A 26,801-nucleotide genomic window follows, 5' to 3' on the forward strand; every position below is an offset into this window, starting at 1 on the left:
GTTCATTTTCTAGTCTTTGCTTATAGAGCTGCCAGAATCTGGCTGCCTCTGATGTCAGCCAGGATGGAGGGGAGTGGGGGGTATTACAATAGCCACACCATTATGGTGGAAAAGTAACACCTCAGTTCCTCGCAATGAATGTTAGAACAATAGGTCTCCGAATTGTTCTCTGGTCTTTAAGGGACATGGATGGATTTCTGCTTTCTGCAAGTCCTGACTTTGGTGCATGGCATCAGATTTGACAGACATTGTACCCATTTCAAACTTTTTGTGCTTTACTGAAACACTGGTTAACAAGGACACTGACTGGATCGAAGTAATCCATTATTTTCAGTTTTGAAGGTTCTGTCAACAAACAAAAAATCTGTGTTGCATGGGTGTATCTATATGGCAACTCTTTCTACAGTTATGTTAGATTTTACTATCCGAGTGAGGCAATTGTAAAGTAAAGGAGATGAAATCTGCATGAGAGATCCTTGTCCACCCACACATTATTTACCTGAGGAGCGAGATACACTGCACTGTTGCTACCTTTCCTTTGGATAGAGATTTCAGCTCCCTGATGCCCCGAGTAAACAACACATTTGGCCTCTGCCATTTGTACCTGAGATTCATGGGTGAGTGATAACTGCCCTGTGTGTCATCCTGTCAGTGAAGGGACAGACAAAACACAAATCTTGAATGTAACCCTAGGTCGAATGTGTAGTGAATAGTACCTGGTTCCAGAAATAGTGTCCTCTTTTTAGTTTCTGCTCCTAACTGCTTTCTGGTTTTGAGCACTCTTACCCGACTTGTCCTTGTAGCCCTGACATGTATGAGCAGCGCTTGAGCTGCGGCTCTGCAGCGCAGGGACTCTTGTATTAAAGTGTGCGTGGCACGGGCTGGGGCTCTCTGGTGCGACCACAATTAAACACTTGGGGGAAAAGAAGCCTTAAGTGCTGGCTGACATCCTCGGACTGAGCGGGAGACTGCTTTTGGCGGTGGCTGTGCACAGATGCTGCGCCAGCGATCGTCCCTGGAGGAATCACATAGAGAGGCGAGGCGAGGCGAGGAGTGGGAGAAGCGAGTCATATGCAGAGCTGCGGTGCCTCACGCAGGACACACCGTGCCAGAGCCAAAAAGTGGAGCCTGCATCACCTCACAGTCTGTGCGTCCCTCCCGGAGGCAGCTCTGCGGGCCGGGGCTAGGCCTCGGTCTCCAGCTCCGTTTTTCCGCCGGCGGGGCGCCGGGGTCGGGCCGGGCGGAGCGGGGCGGTCCCGGGGGCGGTCCGGGGGCGGTCCGGGGGCGGCCGTGAGGCTTTAGTCTTTAGGGCGGCGGAGGGCAGCGGCTGGCCTGGGAGCGGAGGCGGTGCGGGAGGAGGCGCTGGCCGCCATGGAGGAGCTGGGCTGGCTGGCGGCGCGGCTGGGCGCGGCGTGGCTCGCCATGGTGCTCGCTCTCATCGTGCTGCCCTCGGCGCTGGGCGTCTCGCTGGGCATCTCCGAGGCCTACATGTGGGTGCTGGTGAAGACGCTGGAGGTAGGCGGGTGGGCTGCGTCTCGTCGCCCCTTCCTGCGCTCTGTGAGGGGGGTGAAGGTGCCCCTGGTTCCGCTCCGTGCTCTGGCTGAAGGGGGGTGCCCGCTGAGCGGAGCCCGGCTCGGCCACGCGGCCCGCCGGGGTGCGAAGAGCGCTCGGCACCATTTTGTCGCCTGGGAGTGGGGCTGGGGGGGGTGGGCGTGAGGAGATGGCGGCTGGCGGGGCCCCCTCCTCGTGTGCAGGAGGGAGGGCTGCACCCCCATGGTGAGCAGGGGAGGTGAAGTCATCGCCTGTGGGGTCCGTGGGGTGCGGTGTACATCAGTACGTTGTCACGGTGAAGAGGCTTTGTCACGCTTGGTCTTGTTCTCCGAGGTCTTCGCTTAAAAATTGCTTCGGTGCCTTAAAGATCCATGATACTTTAAAGAAAAGTACTGAGAAAGTGAACGGGTCCTTAATTTAAAATCATTGAAGAAGAAGTGCCAATGTCCTAATCAAAATGGCATCTCTTCAGTGCGGCTCAGGTAGATGTGTTTTAGGGCTCCTGGTGAGAATGGGCATATTTGAGGTGTTTTCTGAGCGTGTGGGACGGATCTTTCCTTATGTAGCGTCAACGGTGTGAGAATAACTTGAGGCTACAAAAACAAGTTGCTGCTGGGATTAAAAATGGATAGCAGGAGCTGATGAGGTGAAGGTTGGTCTGCCTGAAGGAGCGTGCAGATGGCCTAGTGAGATAGCCTTGCTTGACCAGCTTGCTTTTACCTGTGACAAACTGCTGTTCATCGTGCTTAATTCTTATCTCATTGTCACTATTTATAGTGTTGTCAAATGCAGCAGCAAAAAGTGACTTGAAGTGTCTTGGGCCGACATACAGAGAAGCAGCTGACAGCATGCTGATGATGGTGGCCTGCTGGTCTGGGAGTATGAGCTGTTGGGATGCATACGGGAGGAAATAATATATTTTGGGAGATGTGGTTAGATCTGCTTTCTGGAGGTACAGGTGCAGTTCTGTGATCTGTTTCTTCATAAATAGATGCAATTTATAATAAAGAACATGTATTACAAATGGACTAATTAATCTTTAATACTTTTAAAAAGTGTTACGTTGTTGTATTAATGTATTTACATATAACAGGTTTCTCTTTTATTTGTATATACGTCAATATGAATTATATTTCAATAAAATGATAAATTTAGAAGGGTTCTGAGGTGAAGAGTCTGAAGATATACCTGCTTCACTTATTGGGTGGATAAAATCAGTGCCATGTAGACAAAATGATTTTGACTTGAGGAGTGTTCGTTCCATCAGGACACCTGCTTAGGGAGAAGACTGCACAGAACATGTTGTTGAGGAGGTGTCCCCTTCTTCTTGGCTCATGAATATGCTTGCCTCAGCAGCTTGATGTAGAATTGATTCGAAGCAGCATGTGCAAGAGGCCCTGAAGATAGATGTTGTAACTGACTTTTTCCTGTCAAAAATAATACTAACAATGGAAAGTGGTAAATGCATAGTTGCTAGCCTTGTGCAACTGTGCTGTCTGAAACTTCCTGGGCTGTTGAGTTGAATCTGCAGGCTTTCTACTGAGTAGCAGTAGACTGCTTTGGAGCAGTGTTGAGTCAGGATGCAGCAGTCTCAGGCAGGTGAGGCGTTTTCCAACTGTGGCAACCTCAGCAGCTTCCTGAGGCTTCTTTCTTTCTGGCTTCCAGCCTTGGATCTCCCAGAAAGGCTCCTATCTTTGTAGAGCAGTGTGATCCTTGGGTCTGTATAACACTTAGTATTGCACTGCTGCAGCCTTCGTTGCCCCTTTGATGGGCTGAGTGTATGAACTGTTGGCCAAGTGGTGGCAGTCTGTGGACTCTAGCTGAGTATGGATTTAATCTCTCTTCTTGCCTGTTTTTAACTCCCTGTTGGCACAATAGGAGGATACAGTGACTGTGCAGTTGAATTTCTGTGCAGTTTTATGTTAGCTAACATTGTGTGCATTCTGTAGAGGTTATCTGTTATGAGGGTCCAGCTTTGCAATCGTGGGCAGAATAGTCCAGGGGCTAGGTAACTGGGTTTGCTCTGAAGCATGTGGTGTCTGCTGGCACACTGTCATGGCACACAGACATGTGCCTCTGGTGTGCAGTTGTCTTTGAGGCTGTGGTATGGAGTCAGATGAGGATGATACCCGACTCACACTGGAGTTTTTGCCTGCCAATACAAATAAATCTACTTATGCTTCTTTGAGGATGTGTGATGCTCACTTCCAGTGCTGCTAGTGTGGCCCGAGAAAAGGGAAGGGCTCATTTAAAGAACAATGTGTTCTTGTCAGTAATTTCAGATGAACAGAATACTAGAGAGATCAGTTGGTGCATAGTACTTTGTCTGTGCTGAGCTGCCTTGGCAAGGAACGTTATTCTAAGCAAAATGCAGCATGTACAGACAGCAGCACTGAGGAAGTTATGTTTGACTGCATTGTTTGTGTTTAAACACCCAGTACTGTACTGGGGTTGACCCGCTTTATATGGAGTGGGTAAATACATGTACTTGCTGTACTATATGAGAAGGCAAGGAAGAAGTGAAGAGCATGACTTGACTATACTAATGGCAGAGGATTGCTGTTAGAAAACTTGGTTCCCCCATCACAGACATATTGCTTCTGAATTGATTTGCCACATTGAGAGAAAATGGCTTGCTTTATTCTGCCTATGGCTTCCCTTTCAGTATGGAAATAATATCTAGTGCAATGTTAGCATGTGTTTGTTTTTTAAATGTTGGATTACTGCTACAGAAGCTTCTCCTTCAGCTGTTGGCTCCTGTGAGGAGTTCCTCACACTACTGGTGCCCTGCTGTGTTGATGCTTACAGAATCACTTGCAACAGAAGTATTTCTTACTCCTGAATCGGTGGAGACTGCCTCCTGTGATCATCACTGTGTGTGATGACTCAACCTGTTAGTTTTTAAACACCCTCAGGTAGCTTCCAGTTGTTAATTTTGTGCGTTGTTCCTTCTTGGTGTCAATCACACACTTCCTTCCATCAAGGCTTTCCAATTCTGGGGCTCTTTGTTAGCAGAAAAAAACATTTATTGACTTATTTTTGCTTTGAGTGCAATAATGTGCAGCAGATGCTTGGAGTCATAGGTGTGTTAGCATCACGTAACTGATCTGTCTGGGATTAATAGCGGCCCTTGTAAAAGAAGTTTCTAATAGTTTTTTTTTTTTTATGCTGCCCTGCAGGGAATGCACTTTGACTAGGCAAGGGTGTAACAAAAATTTGGTAGCTATGAGGTGAAAGCCCCAGTGCTGGTGTTACAGATGACCTTGGCAACCCAAAGGAAGCCAAACCTGGGAAGAATGAACCTGGGGACAATAAGGATCTTTGGGTGCCACTGGTGAAACCAATAGTCCCTGGCTCTGTGGGCTGTGCTGTGCTCCTTCCCCAGCACTCAAGGCGGCTGTAGCTCTCTCCTGAATCACCATCAGGGTTGGGAGCTATGGTATGTGGCATAAGGGTGGGGAAGAAAAAGGGAGAATTTGTGGCCTGTACATATGAATCACTGTTTTTCCTGCTTGTTCCTGTTGAACTCATTGGCTTCTTAAGCAAGCTTTGACTGATGTCCTTGGCCAGCGTCATTACAGGTCTTTGTATCTGTAGCTGGCATCCTTCATGGGCTGTGGGGTGGAGGAGAGCGTAGAGCTGCAAGAACAAGGCTGAAGGCTACTGGGTCAGAGGTTAATGAAAACTCTTGAAGAGGAGTCTGATGGGGACTATGACCTTTGGCAGGGTCAGCTCTGTTTTTTGGGTCAGTACTTTAGCACACCTGCTGCGTAATCTTAGTTCCTCAACAGTGTTAACCCTAGGCCCCAGTCCTGTGCAGGTCCCCACCAGTGTGCACAGCAGACCTTAATGAAGGCTGCTGGCAAGCAGGTGGGGCCAGTGGAGCTGGGGTTGCCCTCCACTGGGTTTATGTTGCTAATTACTGCAGCATCTTCCTGGTCAACAACCCTGACCTGATGCCACTCCTGATTTCCCAGTGCATGATACTGGCAGTTCTGATACTACTGATAAGCAAATGCTGTTCAGGAACAGCAGCAGCTCTGCTTGTATCTTGTCCTAAAGATGGATTAGTGCATGGAGGTGTAAAAGAAGCTACTTGGCATTTATGTTGCAAATGCCCCTGATACTGTCCTGTCAAGCTGGGCTCTTTGTCCTGTTTAGAGTCTGTGACTACAGTGTCCCCCAGGATGAGGAAAAAATGGCATGGGTACCCCAGAGGGCCCTCTCCCCTTGTTCTGAAGTCGTTGCTCCTTTTGGCATTGTTGTTCTCCTCACACAAAACACACTTAAGTGGCATCCAGGCTTTGCTGCCTCCCCTTGTGTGGGAGGTGCTCTGAAATCTGTGTTTCTGTTGAGGTGTGGAGAGCGTCCAAGGAGGATGCTGACCTAAACCAGCTTATCCACATCTGCTCTTAGTATGACCTGCCAACATCCTTAACAAGGGAACACTAGCCATTCAGTGCTGTGTAACTTCAGATTTCAGACAGCTTCAGTAATTCAGTAAGCTCTCCTTTTCAGTAGTCATCAAACATGGCTCCTGAACTGGAGATGATATTTAAGGCTGACACACAGGGTGAAGACAAGCTCCCTCTGTAAGGAGAACAGGGGAGGTCTATGCTGCGTTCCTAGCTGAGGTGTGACTGACTGCAACAAATCATCCTGCACCTTTGCTTTTATGAAGTCACAGCAAGTTGTACTTGGTACACAGCTACTGCTTGCAGATGAGATGTTTTCTGACATCTTTTGCAAATACGTTTTTTGCCTCTGAAGCCTCTTACAGGACCATTCATGAGTGCTGCATCACCTAGTTGCAGGGTGCTTTTTGATCTCCAGTGCGCCAAGGTGATATCCTCCCCTCTGAGACATCAATCTATCTGCATGGTGATAGCTCTTTGTGGTGTGAAGCTGCTTTGGGACAGAACCGGCTGAAAAGGCGGTGGTACTCCAAATCGCCAGCTAGCAGGAAGGAAGAGAAATGACTTGCGTTGCTGCATGCAGTGTCTCATGTTTTCCAAGTTAGATGTAAACAAGCTTTTCACTTAATCAGAGTTAAAATTCAGCTTTGATGGACAGTACTTCTATTTCAAGTGCCCGTGAGTAAGTGGAGTGGAGGGCAAAGGGAGCTGCCCCCTGTGGCCTTGCCTGCACTCCACTGAGCTTGGTGTCACAGGGTACTGCAGTGTGCCGGGGCTGTGGCAACCTGTGGATGGCAAGGCCTGAGGTGAGTGAAGGCATTAGAGCTGCAGGAATGTGGCTGGTTATGTGGCCCTGCGATTTCCATGCGCTTGGGGAAAAGTTTACTGCCTGCTTTGCTAAGCAAAGTGCTAAAGGATGTGGTTGTGTGTGAGGATATTGCAAACTTCCGAGCATTACATTGGTATGTCTCAATAGCCTGTGTCCTCAGTGTCACTGCCTTCTGCTTGGGCTCAGGCTCTCGGGTGCTGTATTCTGAGCTGAGCTCCCCACAGCAGGATTTCTGTGGGAGAATAATCCCGAGGGAGAGTTGGGTGTTGTTTCTGAGCTCCAGGGATGCTTCTGTCCCAGGGTGGGCAAAACAAAAGGTGGCAGCAATAGGCATTGCTTTGGGAGGACCTGGGAGAAGTCATTTCTCTGGTAGTGTTTGTGGCTCTGGCAGTAGCCCAGTATATTTTTGCTGTTGTGTGTAATAAGTGACTTGCCTGTTTCCAGAGACTTTAATTACAGCTTAACTCAATGGTTCGAGCCAGGTCAGAGGGTGATTAGATCACTGTACTTGCAGTTCAGCCTCTGCCCTGTGCTCCTGCTTCCATGTAGTGGAAGAAATGTAGAAATAGAGGTGTTGTGCATGGCTTATTGCTTTAGTAGTGTTTCCTTTTGGTGTTTGCCAAGAGTTAATGACGCAACACAGCCAAGGATGATGTGTAACAGGAAGGTGCAGAGCTGCTCCTAGAAGTTGTAGTTCCTGGAACAGCTGCTGCTTCAGCCGCAGAAGAGCTGGGAAATGAAGTGATAGTGTTGGCGGGGCAGTTGGTGATTCAGCGAGGCTGGATATGGGAAGCAGGACTGGCAGTCTGCTGCTCTCCAAGGTTACGTGCTGGAGGCCATGCCTTCAGGATGTGCATGGATCCCCAAATGCCCCACAGCTCTGTTGGAAGGAAGAGGAGCAAACTGCATGGTCCATGAGGCTGATGGACAGAAAGCCTCAATTTTGAGGGCTGTATGTCCTGAGAGTCACTTCAGTGTGTCTCACATTGCTGAGTCCTGTGTGTGCAGGTCAGCGAGGCCTGTTGGTGCTGCTAAAAAGCACGGCTTCACTGCTGGGGGAGAGGAGGGTGAGCCACTGAGGTCTGGACAGAATGGATTCGTGTATGCTGCTTCTGCTGGCTCAGTGTTCTTGGAACAGCTGCTGTCACAGCTTCTCTAGAAGTCATATAAAATTTAAATGGGGGAGGAATTAAAATGTATTGTCTTCACTGGCAGCTGTGTAAGACAGCTCTCTGTGGGCTTTGCATCCCCTGGCAGTGCAGCTGTGTGGGGAAGGGAGTGGATCCAGGGCAGGAGGGCTGCCCCAAAGTGAGGGGCAAGGCTTCAGGGCAGCGAAGGGCTTGCCACCTTCAGGCACATAAAAATCCTGCCAGATCCAGGAGGCAGTGGGCTGCTGCACAGTGCTACATGGAGCTGACTCAGCTGGAGGTGGAGGCAGCCTTGTTGCCTGAGAACAGGTTGGGCAGGCTACAGTCCTGCTAGGGCTGGAAACCAGGGGGTGTTTTGTGGTGCTGGATGCCTCCATCACACAGGTTTGTGGGGAGCTTTGCAAGCTGGGCAGGATGGCTTCGTTCCCCTCTGCTTCTGATGGTCTGCATGCTACGGGACAGCAGGTTAACCCTGGTGAGCTGGCAGCCCTGTCTAAGGGCAGGGAAGTGTTGCTACAGTAGAAGTGTTTAAGTGAATATTACTTCTGGGGTACTAATGCGTTCTTTCTCTTCAACAGTGGGCCACTAAACGGATAGAAAAAGGTGTCAAGAAGCCCCAGCCAGAGGTGCTGAAGATTCCTGCTGCTAATGGTAAGAGCTCAGCATCTGGTCGTACTGTTCAGAGGAACCTGCCAAAGTAGGCAGGATGAGCCCTTTCAAATGGAAAGGTGGATGTGTGTGAGAGTATGGAGAAGGGTGGTAGGATGTTCATAAATTTTGATATTTACTTATTTGGCAATACTTCTGTCACATTATTAGGCAATGTACTGGCACCACAGCTGTACTGCAGAGTGAAATGCTTCTCCTACTGGCTTCTGGTGACTGGTTGAAAAACCAGGGGATGAGGAAAAGAGGGGGTACAAAAGAACATCAAGTTGACTAAAGCTGAGTTTCAGGTGGAGACTGTCCTCAATTGAGAGAAATAACAGTTGCAATAAGAGTTTGCTTTTGTCTTGAAACCTGTGTTTAGTACACCATGTGCAAGGCTGCTGGACAACTCTTTATCTTAAGAGTGTCAGAATACATTTAGTAGTCTCCAAGGAGATCTGCCTTTTAGTGAACAGTGTTTGACAAGCTCAGAGTGCCTTCTTTGTTGTAGGACTACTGGATGTTACATGTCTTTTCCTAATTACTCTGCTCCTACTTACATGCTGCCTCCTCAAGTTAATTCACTGCTTGCTGGATTAACTTCTTGGTCTCCTTTGTAGAAAGACAGCTGAGGAGTTGCAAAATCAGGTTAAAGGAAGAAATATGAAGCAATAGCTTTTTCTTACTATGTGATATCCTGCACAGCGCATGTGTCAGAGGGGTTGTACTGGGTCAGAGTTGGCTGTGAGAGGACGTGGGGGCTGCATGTGTGGTGAGGGCAGCTGGTGTTTGCCCAGGCTGCTCTGGGCCAGCACTTTGTTTCATCCTGGTACCTGATTGCCTCTGTACTGCTGCTGATTTGCTGTTTTCTGATCACTTCAATGTCAGCACTTTGTCTCACTTCATTTGGCAGCAAAGCTGCAAGCAGGAGCCCATTAGCAGACAAGTGAATTATCTGATTCTACCAAATAGCTGATGTGAAGGTGGCACAGTAATGGGGACTGAAGTGGTTGTGTGTGTTTCATCTCCAACAGAGCAGCCTTACCAATGCTGGGACACATGGGTGTTGTGCTGTCTGCATGCAGGGTGGGTAGCAGACCTAGCTGTCAGTTACAGCTGTAATCATGAGCTGGAGGTTACTGCACAGCAGTTCTGAGCACGGGTCAAAATGGGACTTGTAACCTAGTTTGTACATCTTGGGGTGGTGGTGAAGAGTTGTCTGTATCAGTCACAAGTGTCTTTAAAAGCTTTCTGCAGTGTGACAGGGATGTAGTGTGCCCCCTTACTCTGTCAGGTGCCCCATTACTGTGCTCTACAGGTTGAGTGAAGCAGTGAGCAAACCTTCCTTCATGTAAGGGTCATGGGGTCCCATCACGTTGTGGGTCACTGAGAGGGCAGGGAATGTGACTGCTGCTGTAATTGCACAGTCAGAGCTCTGTCCTTCCTGTACCTTTGGTCACTGAGGCACACGGATTGCTTTTTCTCTGGAGAGTACGACTCTAGGAGTAGAAGACCTTGAACGTGCATGGTTCTGTGAGCTGCCTTCCTCTGAAACCACCAAGTAGCTGTGCTGTGTACCTGTTCCCACTGCATGTTTGGCTGAGGGGTGTACTATGTGTGTGGTGGCTGAGAATGTGGATTAACCTGGGTGCATGTGTTTGGCTGGAGCCATAGTGGTGGCAGAAATGCCCTGTGGTAATGCACAGAGATGACAGGCTGACCTGGTGCTCAGGTTCTGTTGTATGAGGATACAAACACAGCTGTGGCCTGAAGCACAGCTCAGAAAGTCCTTTTGTTGGAAGAACAAATGAGAACTTTTCCTACTGCATGTGGCTCTTAATCTGGTAAGCTAGAGCTGGCCTCTTCCTGACTTGAGGTGTGGGGAGGTGGGGAGATGTGTAGTGTCCTGTGCCAGGCTCTGCTTTTGGGAGCTCTTGAAGCTGATCCACTTCTGATCAGGATGCCAGGTTCCTGTATGTGTGTGAAGCTGCCATGGGACCAGGATAGGCAAAGGTCTGTCATGACCAACATGGTATCTGCTGAGATGTCAGGGCAGAGGTGTGATGGTGTTACGCAATGTTTACTGAAGGAGGAGAAGCTTCTGGTGATAAGGGGTTGTCGAGCAGCTGATTAAAGCAGGGTCAAGGCAGGGGGCTGTGTGCGTACCCATGTGCATGTTGAGTGCTGGCTGACATGAGAGGCATGTGCAGTACCTGGTGCATTTGTCCTGACCATCCTGTCCTCTCCAGGAGGTGGGTCAGGAAAGAAGGGAGTACTGTACATGGAAGGTCCAGTTTGCCCATCAGAAAAAACATGTTCTTCCTCAAAATGCTCAAATCCAACCTTACCTGGACCCTTGACAAGAAAGCCAAGGGAGAAGGTGGCAGATGTCACCTGTGGCTCCAGTACCAAAACCCTGTATTTGACGTTGTTGAAAGGGGCAGGCCTGTGTTGGTGGCATGAGGAGTAGCCCCAGGCAAGATGCTGCCTGGCCCTTGTGCTGCATGATGATCTGGCTGGTGCTGTTGCCTTGTGTGTTTTCTGTTCAGAGGGCAGAATGTTCAGAGGACCAAATGGTGGTCACAGGGGTAGCTGTGGCCCAGCAGGTGTCTGGAGAAATGATTACTCAGCTGTCCATGTAGGTGCTGCCTGAGCATTGGGCAGTCCTTCTGAAGCTGGTGGGTTTAGACAGCTTGGTGCTGTAATACTGAGTCAAGCAGTAGCTGTTGTTTTCCTTGGTGGTGGAGGGAGCTGCTTGCTGTACCTAGGCATAATGCTGCTTTCCAGATATGTCTCTGGCCAACTGCCTGTGGCCAAGGGATTAAAGGCCACCAAGTGTTACTCGTGATTACGAGAAGCCTGAGGATATCGCTTGAGCAGCATGTGCTTTGCTTGGTTCTGGTCATAATACCTTCAGGTGCTGCTGGCACCCTGCTCAAGTACTTTGTCCGCAAGGCAGCGGGTGCCTGGGGGTGTGGTGTGACGACAGCAGCAGGCTGGTGCCCTGGGGTGACAGCCAGCACTAGCAGGGTGGCACTGCCCACTGCTGCATGAGCCAGGGGAAACAGCTGCTTGGCTGCTGCTGAGGTGGGGGTGGGTAAGGAGGAAGCTTTCCCAGCTCTGCTGGGACTGGGGAAGGGCAGTGGCACTGGTGCCAGCTTCTGGGCTGTGGCTCAGCTCCCACTCCAGCAGCTGGGGATAGAAAGAGGCTGGGCTGTCCTGCTGCAGACTTGGGTGTCTTGCAGCACATGGGTTTAAGGGAAGGGCTGAAGGAGGAAAGGAAGGACTCTCTAAGTAGAGCTCTGATCCAGGTTGTAAATGCTACCTGGGGTAATCCCTGCTGCTGAATTTTTGTGCTTTGTTTGTTTAATGGGGATTCTGAAGTACATATGTGTGTTTGGGTGTGCTCTGTTTTACTCATACAGGGTACTGATAGGAATGTGTGCTATGCAGTAGTCTGGTGCAATAGCAAGTCGGGCTGCAGAATTTAGACCTGCAGGTACTAAAAGCTTGTTGCAGTGTGGTGTCTTCCTTGGGTGTTGTTTAGTATTTACTTCAGTGATTTGAGCTGTGTGTCTTGGAGCTCCTTGTGTTCACACATGCATGCCAGAAAGATTACGCATATCAGTTGTAATCTAAATGTTGCATGTAATACATGTATATTCACTGAGTGCTGCTGCTGGCAAGGCTTTCTTGGGATTTTGTGGGGAAATTCAGTGCTGCAGGGTATGTACTTGTGGGAAAGGTCCTTGTAGTTCAAGACAGTTGGGTGCTTCCTCCCTACCCATTGATCTTGATATCAAGGCACAGTGATTATGCAATTAGTCAGCATTTGATAGAGTGGCACCCTGAACTTGGACCTCAGTAATCCTAGTTGAGCATCTCCGGGGGTGGTTCTGGTTACATGCTATTCTGGATTTCTGAAGTCATTGGTTCCAGGAGCCAGACTTGCTTACCAGAAGGCACCCACTTGATCTTTTAGCTTACATGACTTGCCCTTGCTTTCAAAAGCTCAAGTGACCAATAGGTGTTTATCTGACAACAAGATAAACAAAAAAAGTGCTAGTGAGAAGAAATACTTGATACTTGTACCATGATTCTGACCTCTCCAGGTTACTCTTCTACTGCCAGACATCCTGTGAGCAGAGTTAAAATGAAATGCAACCATTAATAGCAGACCACATTACATTGAGGACCCTCCAACTTTCTCAAACCTGGTGTTCTCTGGAGGGCTTCCGTTGTTTGATTTACACTAAAATAAAAATATTGGGGCTCTCTGTGCTTATAAAAAGACTTGTGCTCCTAAGGAAGGTGGGTGCATTTCTTCATGGCTGGTCCTTGATGCTATGGAAGCTGTTTGGTCCAGGCTTTGACAGGTAGCAGTAGAGCATGTCTTAATAGACCATGGCTGTGGGAAGCTGGGATATTCAGGGCTAGGAAGTGGGGAAGCTGCCACGGAGGAGATGGAACACCCTTAAATACACAGAGCACCAGGAGCAGTTAGTGGAGAGGGCAAGTATGCATTTGATCACCTTTGGAAGGGTAGAATTGTCTTGGATGAAATTGCCAAGCTGGAGGTGTCAAGTGGTGGGAGATAGCTTGTCTTCTTATTTCACCTCCATTACACACCAGAACTTGGTATGTTGCTTGCTTGGGGTATAGGAAGGGGAGCTAGAACTGGGTTACTGAAGGGTATGTGGTGTTCAGCTACCCATCTGATCATGCTGTCATAAGAGTACTCCTGGCTGTAAATTTTTATCCTGAAGTGAAACAGAGCTGCAAATGTTCTGGAGGATGATGAATTTATAGAACTGCTTCTTCATATGGCTACCCTTTCCTTCCCAAGGTATCATAGAAAGAGATGAAACGCCTATGGAGAAAGAAATTGCAGGTCTACATCGAATGGAGTTCCAATTCTCCGACATATTCTATTTCTGCAGAAAAGGCTTTGAGGCCATTGTGGAAGATGAAGTCACCCAAAGGTTTTCCTCTGAAGAGCTGGTCTCCTGGAACCTCCTCACAAGGACTAATGTCAACTTCCACTACATCAGCCTGAGGCTCACTGTTGTGTGGGTCATTGGGGTTATAGTGCGGTACTGCTTCCTGCTGCCACTACGGTAAGCTTCTGGGTGCTGAGGGGTTCTGCTACTCGAGGAATACTTCCATCTGTGCCTCCCCAGGTTTTTTAGCCAAAGGCAAAAATTACAGATAGAGAACAAGTTGCTTAAACTCTCTTATGAGTAGATAAGAAGGCATTCAGAGCATTTGTCTCTTGTTTGACACAAGACAGTAGATGATGGCTAGTGATCATGTCTTCTGTGACTGCTGTTCCCAAGTCAAATATATTGGCAATGTGAATGTAGTGCTGTGATCTCTAAAGCTCAGTGAGTTCTGACACTACATGCATCAGGGCATCTGATACTGCTGCCTTAGCTAGGCCATCATTTGCAGTGTGTCAGGGAATTAATAGTGAATTAGAATTGACTGTGTAAAGGATCTGCAGGGTAACTCACCTTTGCTAATCCCTTTCATTTTGAAGGGGAGGTGGTGTTAAAGTAAACAAAACTACTTTGCTTTCGTGTCTCCTTCTGCAGCTTTACTCTTGCTGCTATTGGGATTACCTCGATGATTGTGGGGACAACACTGGTAGGACAGCTGCCAAACAGCAGGTGAGTGTGTTTGGTGTGTGTGAGGGTCAAAAGGCTGAGTATGTAGCCTTGTGTCGGTGCAAAGTAGTCAGTATTGAGACAGGAATGGTTTCATGTGACCTGGACTATGTACTGACAGTCCACTTGACCTACAAATACACTGCCTTGGTAGAGGTGGCTTCTTGACAAGTTTGGGGCTGAGGCTGGTGCTTTGATCAGCCCCTCTTGCTCTCATAATAAACACTCAACAAGGCGTATTAAATACAAAAATACCAATGAGATACTGTGAGGGGGGAAAAAAAACTCCTGAGGAGATGACTGCCTTGTCTAGGTAAACAAGAAAAAGCATGTACCATGCCTCTTGGCCTAGCTGCCGTAGCAAGTGAGTGGTGGAGCTGGGAATAGCCCTCTGAGTACCAGGAAAGTCTTCTAGTCCTGAGTTGAGTAGGCAGAAGAACATTGCGTGTGTGTCTAGCTGCTTTCCAGCATTCTCCAGATGCCTATGTCTTCTCTTTCAGTGTGAAAAACTATCTGAGTGAAGTGGTCCACCTCACGTGCTCCCGGATCCTTGTCAGAGCTCTGTCTGGGACTATCCATTACCATAACAGGTCAGTGAGCTCATGTTATGGTAACAAAACAGCACACAGCACGTGTGCTCCTTGGTGGGAGTATCTCATCAGGAAGTGGGCAGCTCGCTGCTGACCCACAGGCCTTGTCAATGCTGGATGCTGACAGACCTGATGGCTTTACGGGGCTGCGTGCTTCATGTGGTGCTCAGGGAACTACTGGTAGTCTAACAACAAATCTTGTAATTGCAGGGAAAACAAACCTCAGAAAGGAGGCATTTGTGTTGCCAACCACACATCACCCATAGATGCGATCATTTTGACCAATGATGGATGCTATGCAATGGTATGAGGGGAGAATGGCAAAACAAGGGAATATTGGTTGTGTTAGCTCTATCAGTTAGTGGACAAGTTACCTCAAGCACTGGGGAAAAGTACAGAATTGTTTGAGTCTGACTACAGGTTATGTGTTGGTGAAGTTGCCCTGAAAGTATCAGTGTCAGGCTCTTAATCTGTTGGAAATCATTGAGATAGGTGTTCACACATACTTATAGATCTGTTCAAGTAAATGCATTGTAATGTTTTTTGTAGACATTGCTTAACCCTGACTTGTGGTTTCCAGTATGACATTTTTTCTATCAGGGATGCTGTGAAACTGTTTTGGGTGTCTCGTATGCTAATGTATCTCCTGGGCTTGCAGGTTGGCCAGGTTCATGGTGGACTAATGGGAGTCATTCAGAGAGCAACTGTGAAGGCCTGTCCTCATGTCTGGTTTGAGCGCTCAGAAATTAAAGACCGCCATCTAGTGACAAAAAGGTGAGGTGTGGGTTGGAGTGGGGAATTGGATTGCTTGTGCAGCTTTGGTATGTGCTAGTGCACAAGAGGCCCCACTGGGGTAATCCCTGAACTGTCATTGAACATTTGAGGACTGTGGTTTAGGAAGTAAAACTTTGGAAAGGCCTGTATTAGGAGTTGTGATTGTGGAAAGACAGAAGCACAAGGGCGCAGTGAGGCTTTAGCAGGAAACAGGATTTGCACAAAGTCAGGATCCACAGATGACAAACAGCTGATTTGTAAGAGCCTTTTGGCAGGGATAGTGTGCAGTTATTTTACCACCTTGTTCCCCTCTGCACATCAGGACAGATTTGCTAAGTTCAGAAAGGTTTATTCAAGTAATGTGAGCTGTAGTATTTTGAAGTATCTTTTGGAAATAGGAAGTCTCTTAAGTAAGCAGAACCCAGACTGAGCACTGCAAAGTTTTTTTTCCTGATGTAGGCAACTTACTGCAAGTTGAGTTGATCAGTTAGTGACTTAATGGTGTATGTAGGTTGGCTTCCCAGACAATTTATAAAAAGTAGGAGAGGAGACAGTTGCTTCCTTAAATCTAAAACTAATAGAAGTAATTTGTAGGAGGGGGCATAAGGGAATCCTTGCACAACAGTTAAGGTTTGTAGCAAACAGAGTGGAAGGTACACATTAATGTCCATTAAACAGTTTTGATTTCTCACCAAAGAGTTTGGTAACTAATGCACATGCAGGGGGAGGGAAAGAAGATTAAAAGCAGTGATTTTTTTAAGCTTTGTTGCTTCCACAGGCTCAGGGAACATGTGGCAGATAAGAGCAAGCTTCCGATCTTAATTTTTCCAGAAGGTAAGAAACTTAACTGCTCCTTTCCTTCATTCAGTGTTTACTTGTCTCTGTTCTTGCTTTCATTACTTGTGGTGCCCAGATAAATCCTGACTGTGTTAGCTTTTGTATTTTTCATCTTTCAGTGAAGATTACACTAAGACAATACTGTGTCCCTGGCTGGTGGTTGTTCTGCCAGGAGAAATGAGTAGACATAATTTACAGGGCAAGATGAACTTATCATGATATATTTAATGTCAGCCTTGTGCTTTCTTTCATACTTGTGGTTCCATTCAGGGAGTTGGTCACAAGACAAAGAATCCAAGCAAGCAGGGGAGAGATGCTTAACATAAAGGGTCTGCATTTGCTCCTCAGTATAAAGCCTGTATGTTGCTGTAGGGTTGCTACTGAAATGTGGCAGGCTGTGTGAAATATCAACTTGATTTTATCTTCTGGACAGGCACCTGTATAAATAATACATCTGTGATGATGTTCAAGAAAGGGAGCTTTGAAATAGGAGGGACAATCTACCCTGTTGCAATCAAGGTATGAGGAAGAAGCTGGCTGCTGAACCTGAGAATGACTTGAGGGTCTGTTTTTGTCAGGGTGGTGGGAAGTTGTCTCAGTGGGGCTGCTAATGAAAGCACAGTAGTTCTTGTGGTGGGCCACCTGCCTTGGTTGAATCCTGGTATGTATGGCACTGAAACAGTCCTAGCCCGTGACTGAAATTCAAGAGGCTGTGGTGGCCTGTGGAGGAAGGGATTTTATCTTTTTTTTTTTGATCCCTTACAGTATGATCCTCAGTTTGGAGATGCGTTCTGGAATAGCAGCAAATACAACATTGTCAGCTACCTGCTGCGGATCATGACCAGCTGGGCCATTGTTTGCAACGTATGGTACATGCCACCCATGGTTAGAAAGGTAATTGAGCGTCTGCCTGCCTGACTGTTTAAGTTTCTCGCTTTCTGAAAGTGTCACAGGGTCTTGGCTCTCTTCTCCAAACCCCTGGCCACACTCATGTCTCCAATTCATTTTGATATGGGACTTCTAAGAGTGCTTTTTTGATCTATGATTAGACTTTTCCTGATGTATTGTAGTACTGGGAGGGTCTTCCCTGGAAAGAGTGTGGAGTGCAGCCTGGTACTGTCAGCATTGCAATAAGGATGCAAATAATAACAGTAAATATGCTGTTACACATGGCTGCTAATACCAGCTGGAGTTAAGGCTACATCTATAGCTTAAAAACCATTTTCTGCTCCATGCATTCCTTTGGAGCAAAATGTACTTGAACTCAAATGTTCTGCTGAAAAACAAGATCCTATTTATCACATAGGAATCTCGGGTTACATTGTCATGAGGGGGGGGGATCATTTGGCATGGAATCAATTGGGAGCAGCAGATGATAAGTATGATGAAAGTTTTTGTATTTGTTTCTAATTATGTTGAATTTAAAACACTTGAAGGAAGGAGAAGATGCTGTTCAGTTTGCCAACCGGGTGAGGTCAGCCATTGCTCACCAAGGAGGACTGACTGAACTTCCATGGTGAGTGATGCCATCCTTGTTAAACTATATGAGCTGTTTGAACATGCAGACTTCTCTGGGCTCTTAACATCTTGAGGCATGCTGCGTCTTAGGTTTGTGTTAAATACCATTTGTTTAACTTTGTTCTTCATGAGAAAATGAATATAAGAGTACTTGAAGTGTGTATAAAAAAGGGATGGAAAAGAGGCCAATCAATTGAGGCCCAGCTGGAGTTTAAGATGAGATAGCTACAGTTTAGGACAAGATGAACTGCATCTGCAGTTGAGTGGAAATAGTGACCCAGAAAGGCCAAGATTTTTATTCTAGGTGCAGCCTGTTGGCAACACCAAATCAGGCTGTTTTAGTAGGTATATTGGATTTGGACTGCATATGCATTAAGACTTAAGGCATTTGTGCTGCTTAAAAAAAAATCTGCCCCCCCAACAACTTAAGTCCAGGTTTAGAAGTTAAGAAATAATCTTGTCATCTCCATTTCCAAATCACCTTGTGTGTTAAAACTCTAGAGTTGAGTCAAATGGCTGATTGGTCAAACTATGTAACATTTCTGCTGACAAGATTTACTTTTCTCTTGCTTTGTTGTAGGGATGGAGGCCTGAAACGAGCTAAAGTCAAAGACAGCTTCAAGGAAGAACAGCAGAAAAACTACAGCAAGATGCTAGTGAGAAATGGATCAGTAGGAAGTCTGCCTACAGGAACAGAGTCAGACTGAATGGTGGCTCTTTGAAACAAATATTGCACAACCAGCCTTAGCAGGAGTAATATTTTTTCTTTTTCTAATTTAAATTAACACAAACCAGAGCAACAAAATCCCTTGTGTATGCATATTCACTGTATGGCTGGTGCAGAGCCTGCCAGGAGCAGTGTCCCTGTATCTCTCCCTCTTCACTTGTCACTTCCCTGCTCATCTGCATCTTCATGCTCTGAGGTGCTGCAGCTCTGAGTATGTTCAAATGGAACACAAGAAAGAGTTAAGGGACAAAAGGGAAGGGGAAAAAAAGCACTGAAGTTGTCCTGAGCTTTTAAGGATGAAGGGAAGTACACTGAACAGATGCTGTCAGGACACTGGTTATGCGAATACTTGTTCATGGTACTTCAAAGCTTTAAACAATTTTCTTTTTCTGTTGCTTAGACTTCTTAGAAGTAGACTTATTAAATGTTTTAAGATGATATCACAACTGTATCACTGACTGTTCCTGTAAGCTTGCACCTGGATGTGCAAGGGGAAAGGGACACAAGAACTATAGAACTCAAAGGACAGGAAAGGAGCTGCCCTGCCAAAAGCACAGTTCAAAGATCATGAGGAATTTGGTGGCCTTAAAACATGAAATTGGTTTTACTGAGAACTGCTACCAGAGGGAAGAAAAATGGGCAAGTTGTCAATCTCACTGCTCGCTGCTACTGTGATCAAGTCATTTTCTCAAGACCACAAACTGGAAAGGTAAGAGTAAGCAGCTGGATAATGTAGGATTTGACATGTATTATTATGAAGGGTAGTCTTAAAACACTTGTGCAGAAATTGCTGCTAAAGGCTTTAAAGTCTAAAGAAACCTTGCCAAAATACACTTCTGTGGTGTTTTGGGCTACCAATAGCTACAACTGTAAGCATAGGGATCTGTAAGTTGTTTATGATACATGAAATGGCATGTTTGAAGTTGCAATATCTTGCTGTCTTAATGTAAAGAGTAAATAAATTCTATATTTCTAATGGGTCTCGTGTGGCATTTATGCTGTTATGTATGTGTGTTTAAACAAAACAGTTGTACTTCCTGGTAACAAACTTAAGGTCACACTGACAGAATTCTGCATAACACAAAGCACAATATGATGTTGTAGCTGAGCTCCTACCTGTTCTCTAACCTTACTTTCTCCTTCCCCCCCCAGACTCAAAGGAACAGAAATGGCTTAGTGTTTCTTCTGTCTAGAGTAGGAGTGAGTCGTCACGCAGACTGAACTTAAAATTAGAACCTGAACTCACATCATGGAGATGCAACCAATTTAGCTATGATTAACTGGAAAAGAACAATGAGCTTCTAATTTTGTAACAAACCATGAGTGATTTTGTAAGTCTTACTTTGCCATAGCAAACAGATTTTTGAATTTAACACTGAATAGAGAAATTTACTGTACTAGACCTGAGAATCTTGCTTAAAACTGTTAGCACGTAGTCTTACAAATAAGGGTTTCTGATTTGGTTTCTGTTTTTTGCTTCTGTTCTTTCTTTCTTCCTGTTATTTGTATACAGTTACCCAAATGTGTATTCATTGAGTATTATGTAGGCACACTGCATTTTTCACTTGGTCTTGGACATCTGGTTGTGAAACCTGCTCTGAGATATGTGATCTTGGAAGAAGGCATGGGGAACCAGCCCATAACACTTCCAGGTTCAGCATGATAGACCTATATAAAAAGTTTCTGTTGAAGAGGGAGGGTTAAGGAGTTAAGAAAAGCGAGATGCAGCAGAGGCTTTTGCCTTGTTTGAATGTAATTCAATTTTGACCTGCTGCTGTAGTCCTATTAAGATGAACTGGTTGTGCAAGATTGGAGCTAATGAACATGGTTGTTGTAACTTCTGGATATGCACTCTAAGCTGGAGCTTCGCTGGCTTGTTTTGTCCATAGGAAGACTTCTCTAATAATTTATTTAAAAATGCATGTGTATGCATGCACAAATGTGCACAAAAAACTATTAATCTATAAAAATCTGTGCATAAAGGGAACTACTCATCTATACAGTGAGATATCTGGCTGCTCTTGGCTTGGACTGGCGCACGCTTCGTTGGGTTAGAAACTGGCTGGATAGCCGGGCCCAAAGAGTTGTGGTGAATGGAGCCAAGTCCAGTTGGAGGCCAGTCACTAGTGGCGTCCCCCAGGGCTCGGTGCTGGGGCCGGTCCTCTTTAACATCTTCATCAATGACCTGGATGAAGGCATTGAGTGCACCCTCAGTAAGTTTGCAGATGACACCAAGCTAGGTGCGTGTGTCGATCTGCTCGAGGGTAGGAAGGCTCTGCAGGAGGATCTGGATAGGCTGCACCGATGGGCTGAGGTCAACTGTATGAAGTTCAACAAGGCCAAGTGCCGGGTCCTGCACCTGGGGCGCAATAACCCCAAGCAGAACTACAGGCTGGGAGAGGAATGGTTGGAGAGCTGCCAGGCAGAGAAGGACCTGGGAGTGATGGTGGACAGTCGGCTGAATATGAGCCAGCAGTGTGCTCTGGTGGCCAAGAAGGCCAACGGCATCCTGGCTTGTATCAGAAACACTGTGACCAGCAGGGCTAGGGAGGTGATCGTCCCCCTGTACTCGGCTCTGGTGAGGCCGCACCTCGAGTACTGTGTTCAGTTTTGGGCCCCTCGCTACAAGAAGGACATCGAGGTGCTTGAGCGGGTCCAAAGAAGGGCGACGAAGCTGGTGAGGGGCCTGGAGAGCAAGTCCTACGAGGAGCGGCTGAAGGAGCTGGGCTTGTTCAGCCTAGAGAAGAGGAGGCTCAGGGGTGACCTTATTGCTCTGTATAAGTACATTAAAGGAGGCTGTAGCGAGGTGGGGGTTGGCCTGTTCTCCCATGTGTCTGGTGACAGGACGAGGGGGAATGGGCTAAAGTTGCACCAGGGGAGTTTTAGGTTAGATGTTAGGAAGAACTTCTTTACTGAAAGGGTTGTGAGGCATTGGAACGGGCTGCCCAGGGAGGTGGTGGAGTCACCATCCCTGGAAGTCTTCAAAAGACGTTTAGATGTAGAGCTTAGGGATATGGTTTAGTGGGGACTGTTAGTTTTAGGTCAGAGGTTGGACTCGATGATCTTGAGGTCTCTTCCAACCTAGAAAATTCTGTGATATTCAACTACAGATAGAACAACTAGTGTTAAGGTGAGGGTGTAAATACAGAATGCCTAAGACAACGCTCATGGTCAATTTATGGCCTGATATGCTTTTACGTCATGCTTTTGGAGTAGATTGCCAGCAGTTAAAGTGCATTGTGTGATAAAATTTCACTTTGCTCACTAGGATGGCCTGATATGTTCAAGTGCTTTCAGCAACAGGATTCTGAGATTTGGAAGAAGCAGCAGAGACCGGTTTGGTTCCTGCTTAAGGTAAAACTGTTTAAAGGAAAACTGAGCTTCACATAAGTAATACAATGGCAGGCAAGTTAAGTTAGATCTAGCAAGGCAAATAAGTCTTTGTCTTGTTTTAAAGCTAAGTTTCAGAGTTATAAGTAGCTCCTACTGAACTAATGATTAAATCTTTACTCTTTGGAGAACACAAGAAAATGTACAGATCAGTAGTAAACCTTACAAGAAGGTCTTAATGAGTAGTGTGTGTCTGTATGGTTATGAGAGCATTGCTTGGTCCATCCATCCTCCAGCATGCAGGCAGGCTGTTTGAAAAACAGTGGTAGCTTCAAATTGGTTCCTTAGTTCATTAGACCTGAGATCCACATTTTTGGAATGGTTTCAAAAAGTCTTGTCTTGAGGGTGCTAATTTTAAAGGGCAGCAATGTAAACCCTAGTGGATAATAGCAGTGGGACAAAGAAGAGCAAATGCTACTTGCCCCAGTGCTCAAGTTAACTATTCAAATGTCCCCCTGCCTTAGGAAGGCTTTTTGTATCCTGATAGGTATGGGAACTGTCTTTGTATCAGTAGGGACAGCCCAAGAAATCCAGGCGGCCCTTCAAGATTGAGACATCTTAGTGCTGGGAACTAAGGGCATTGGTTATTATTTATGGACCTGTTTTTTTAACACTTGGATGACCCTTAACTTTTAAGGAAACAGGAATCCCCTTTTAAATTCTTAAACAATGAGGATGTTCTTCATTGGCTTTGGGGCAAGCAGTTGGTTTTGAACAATTACAGAATCATCTAGGTTGGAAGAGACCTCCAAGATGGAGTCCAACCTCTACCAACAGTACCCAGTCCTCCACTAAACCATATCACTAAGCTCTACATCTAGAGGACCTTTCTTTTAAAAACCTCCAGGGATGGTGACTGGGCAGCTGTCGTGGTTTAACCCGGCCGGCAGCTAAACACCACGCAGCCGTTCGCTCACCCTCCCCCCTCCCTCTCTGGGACGGGGGAGAGAAATGGAAAGTGAAGCCCGTGAGTTGAGATAAAGACAGTTTAATAAGACAGGGAAATAATAATAACAAAATAATAATAAAATAATAACAATAATAATATAATGGTGATAATAGGAAAGTAATAATAGTATGTACAAACAAGTGATGCACAATGCAATTGCTCACCACTCGCTGACCGATGCCCAGCCTAACCCCGAGCAGTCCGGCCCCCTCCCCCCAGCTAGCCACCCCTATATATTGTTTAGCATGACGTCAGATGGTATGGAATACCCCTTTGGCTAGTTTGGGTCACCTGTCCTGGGTCTGTCCCCTCCCAGCTATTACTGCACCCCCAGCCTGCCCGTTGGCAGGACAGAGCAAAAGGCTGAGATGTCTTTGGCTTAGTATAAGCACTGCTCTGCAACAATTAAAGCATCGGGGTGTTATCAGCACTCTTCTCATCCTAAGCCAAAACACAGCATTCCACCAGCTACTAGGAAGAAAATTAATTCTGTGCTAACTGAAACCAGGACAGCAGCCTATCCCAATGCCTTAACAACCCTTTCCATAAAGAAGTTCTTCCTAATATCCAACCTAAACCTCCCCAGTGCAGCTTTAACCCATTCCCCCTTGTCCTGTCACCAGGCATGTGGCAGAACAGACCAACCCCACCTTGCTACAGCCTCCTTTAAGGTACCTGTAGAGTGTGATAAGGTTGCTCCTGAGCCTCCTCCAGGCTGAACAATCCCAGCTCCCTCAGCTGCTCCTCATAAGACTGTTTTTTTGGACCCCTCACCAGCTTTGTTGCCCTTCTCTGGACTCACTCAAGCACCTCCATGTCCTTCTTGTAATGAGGGGCCCAAAACTGAACACAGTACTTGAGGTGCGGCCTCACCAGAGCTGAGTACAGGGGGACAATCACTTCCCTACAATTTCTTTTTTTTCCTGTTCTTCAAATCTTCCTGTTAATTTTTCTTTACTGTGAGCACAGTAGGTAAGGTGAATGGTTCTACTAAATGTATTATGCTCTGCCTCTACCTGTTCTTGTGTTTTTTTTTTTTTCTCATTATATGGAACAGAAACATGAAATGCATGCAGGCTGTCATTGTAGAAAACTCAGTCTGGACTGGAAGGAGACTAATGAAAATCCTCAAATCAAGAGTCCTTGGAAATCTATTACAAATAACTTAGTATTCATTCTGGAATCTCCTGGGCTAAAATTAAAATTGTTTTATCCTGATATTTAAGGTGCTTTTTAGTGTCCCTGCCCAGTACACTATGATATAGATGATGTAGATGTTGTCAGTGGTGACGATAGCACTAAGGTGGCAAATGTGGTGACGTATTACTGCTCTTTGTTTGCAATCAAAGTACATGTACTGACTCAGCCATGCCCAAGCATATGCTCTTAAAGAGTAGAACACTGCTAAGAAATCGTTGGTTTTGAGTATTTATTTGGGTGATAAAATAGTTGTTCAAGCCTGATGGTGAAGGTGAGTGTGATTTCATCACAGCTGTGCTTTTTGTCAGTGCTGCTCCTGATGAATGTGTCCTTGCCATTACCAGCTCTGGTTTGTTGCTGTCCAGATTTTTTTTTCTTGCCCTGAAATGAACATAATAAAGACAGAAATGTGACCTCTGGAGTAAAGGTACGGACTCCAATGATTGTTTGCTGTCTCCATGTCTTTATATTAGATTTTCTGAGGCTGTTTCCCCCCCTACTTGCTGCACAAAATCGATACAAATGGAATACCAGCACAGTCACTAAATAATAATGAAAAGGTAAATTCATTTTACAGAGAAGCCAGTGCATGTAAAACATCTACAATGGTGATGTGTGGTTTTTATTTATTTTTTTTTGCACAGATCAAAGTTATTACAGTCCTTGAAAATTAATATCTGGCTCTTAGGCGCTATAAATGGTGTGTGACCTCTTCTTATCCTTCAGCTATTGAGAAAAATGGTACTTTTTTAATACTAGAGAGACATGCAGTGTGGTACAGTTGCTTGGATAAGGCTGCCACTTATTTAGCGTGCATGGGATGGATGAGTGCTTGGGTCAGTTGCCCACATTTGCCACATTATAGACTGTTGATAAGACCCCACTGTTGGGCAGGTAGATACAGAGTTGCTGGGCCTGAACTTCAGTGGAGCTGCCCCTGTGGCAGCGTTAAGAGGCATAGAGAAATTCCCCTGAGCTCTCTTGGCTCCGTGGGCTGGGCAAGGCATGGGGCAGCAAGCTTCCTTTGCTTTCCAGGTTGTTTCTTCCCCATCTTTGTCAGGCAGGGAGGGTCACCTGGGCTAACCCTCACCCTGCTAGGTTGCAGGACACTGCTAGGGCTCCTATGTGGGACAGTGACTCTGTCCTTAGGCCCCATACTACTGTACAATCCACAGGTGGTACTCTCCAGTTTGTTTTCAAGCACCAGAGGTTCTGTGTGCATAGCATATGTCAAAAGACCTGAGTTGATTGGGATTTAAATTTCAGAGAGGATGAGGTACTTAACCTTAAAATTCTGGAACTTGCTCTGTGTAATGTCTTCATGCTACTATTCCACTGCTGGAAGTTGTTGGCCTTACTGCAGTTGTGTCAATTTAAAACAAGAATGGATCTGAGGACTGTGACACTTGGCTGTGCCTTGAACCTTATGTCCTATCTTATCAGGACTTTATCAAGATGTTAAGTACTAAGTCCATAGATTTCTCATGCAAAAGCAAGTTGCATAGAAATGTAAGAGCAATCTTCCTTAGAATCTTAAGGCAGTCACCTCAATGCAGGGAAATACTTCAATACTTTGCAGGAGACGGCCTTGAAGCTCTTTGCAAAGCAGCGCTGCATTTGATTTCATGACTACATAAAAGATAATTGGCTTTCCGATGTGTGGTTTTTTTTTTTGAATTTGCAATAAGCTGGCTGGCAGATGACTTAAACCATCTTTACAGAACAGTGGAGATTCTGCCTCAGGTGATACTTTTTTTTTTTTGCTAATCAACTGGGGCAAAGCTAGGATGGAATGGAGAGACTTGCAAGAATTGCTCTCTCCTATTGGGGTTAGCAGGGAAAGCGGATGTTGCTGTCTGCTCTTTACCACAGCACTGCCACCCAGCGGTTGGAGCCTTGTGTTGGTGTGATGTTGGACGTGCCAAAGCACTTTATGTATCTGGAGTAAATGTGAGTCAGACACTTTAACAGCAGCAGTTTTTTGTGTGCTGTACCTTTCAGGACTTGACACTTCCCTTGTTTTCTCATCATGTTTTATAACCTAGTTGCTATTTTTTTTTTTTTTGAAGAAGCACTCTGCAGTTTTTGTTTTGTTTTGTTTTTCCAAGAGGAAGGCACAAGCTGTGTCACTGAAGAGTAATGTCACTGAGAGGGCTGGAGTGGTTTGGCAGAAGGTCTGCTAAGGACTGTGACTGAGAGCTGAGAATGACATTGTTGTGTAGCTGTATAGAGAATGTCAAGGTTTGATGTGTGTGCACTCATGAGTGAGTACTAACCCAACCGCCTGCTTAGTTAATTGGCCCTGAAGATGCTGTTTCCAATTGCCAAAACTAATGCGTGCTGCTACTTTCTTTGCATTATTATTGTTTTACATAGTAATTGGCCTCTGAAACAACTATGCTGCTGTGAAATGAGTTTTTCACGTCTTTTTCAACTTGATATATTCCTCATTTTGGGTCCTTTTGAGATATTGCGTGCTCCCACATGACATAGGCAATGAGTATCTGGCATTCTTTCCTGTATAATCATAGAAACACAAGGTTGGAGAGGACTTACAAG

At 46.1% G+C, this 26,801-nt stretch overlaps 1 protein-coding gene across 2 annotated transcripts; it reads left to right on the forward strand.

The window, feature by feature from the left end:
* The first annotated feature begins 1,294 nt into the window (after positions 1-1,294).
* On the forward strand, positions 1,295-19,683 carry LOC137856562 (glycerol-3-phosphate acyltransferase 3). 2 transcript variants are annotated; one of them, XM_068682155.1, is made up of 12 exons: positions 1,295-1,515; positions 8,522-8,594; positions 13,438-13,708; positions 14,186-14,260; positions 14,758-14,847; positions 15,058-15,151; positions 15,506-15,621; positions 16,400-16,455; positions 16,892-16,977; positions 17,224-17,352; positions 17,895-17,974; positions 18,557-19,683. In XM_068682155.1, exons 1-12 carry the CDS (start codon positions 1,372-1,374, stop codon positions 18,681-18,683), a joined length of 1,341 nt encoding a protein of 446 aa, XP_068538256.1. In that variant the 5' UTR covers positions 1,295-1,371; the 3' UTR covers positions 18,684-19,683. The 2 variants fall into 2 exon arrangements, with proteins under 2 accessions (XP_068538256.1, XP_068538257.1); XM_068682156.1 differs by having other exon boundaries at positions 1,463-1,515; positions 13,532-13,708.
* Positions 19,684-26,801: the final 7,118 nt, after the last annotated feature.

Source organism: Anas acuta, chromosome 4 (genome assembly GCF_963932015.1).
Source record: "Anas acuta chromosome 4, bAnaAcu1.1, whole genome shotgun sequence".
Lineage (NCBI taxonomy): Eukaryota > Metazoa > Chordata > Aves > Anseriformes > Anatidae > Anas > Anas acuta.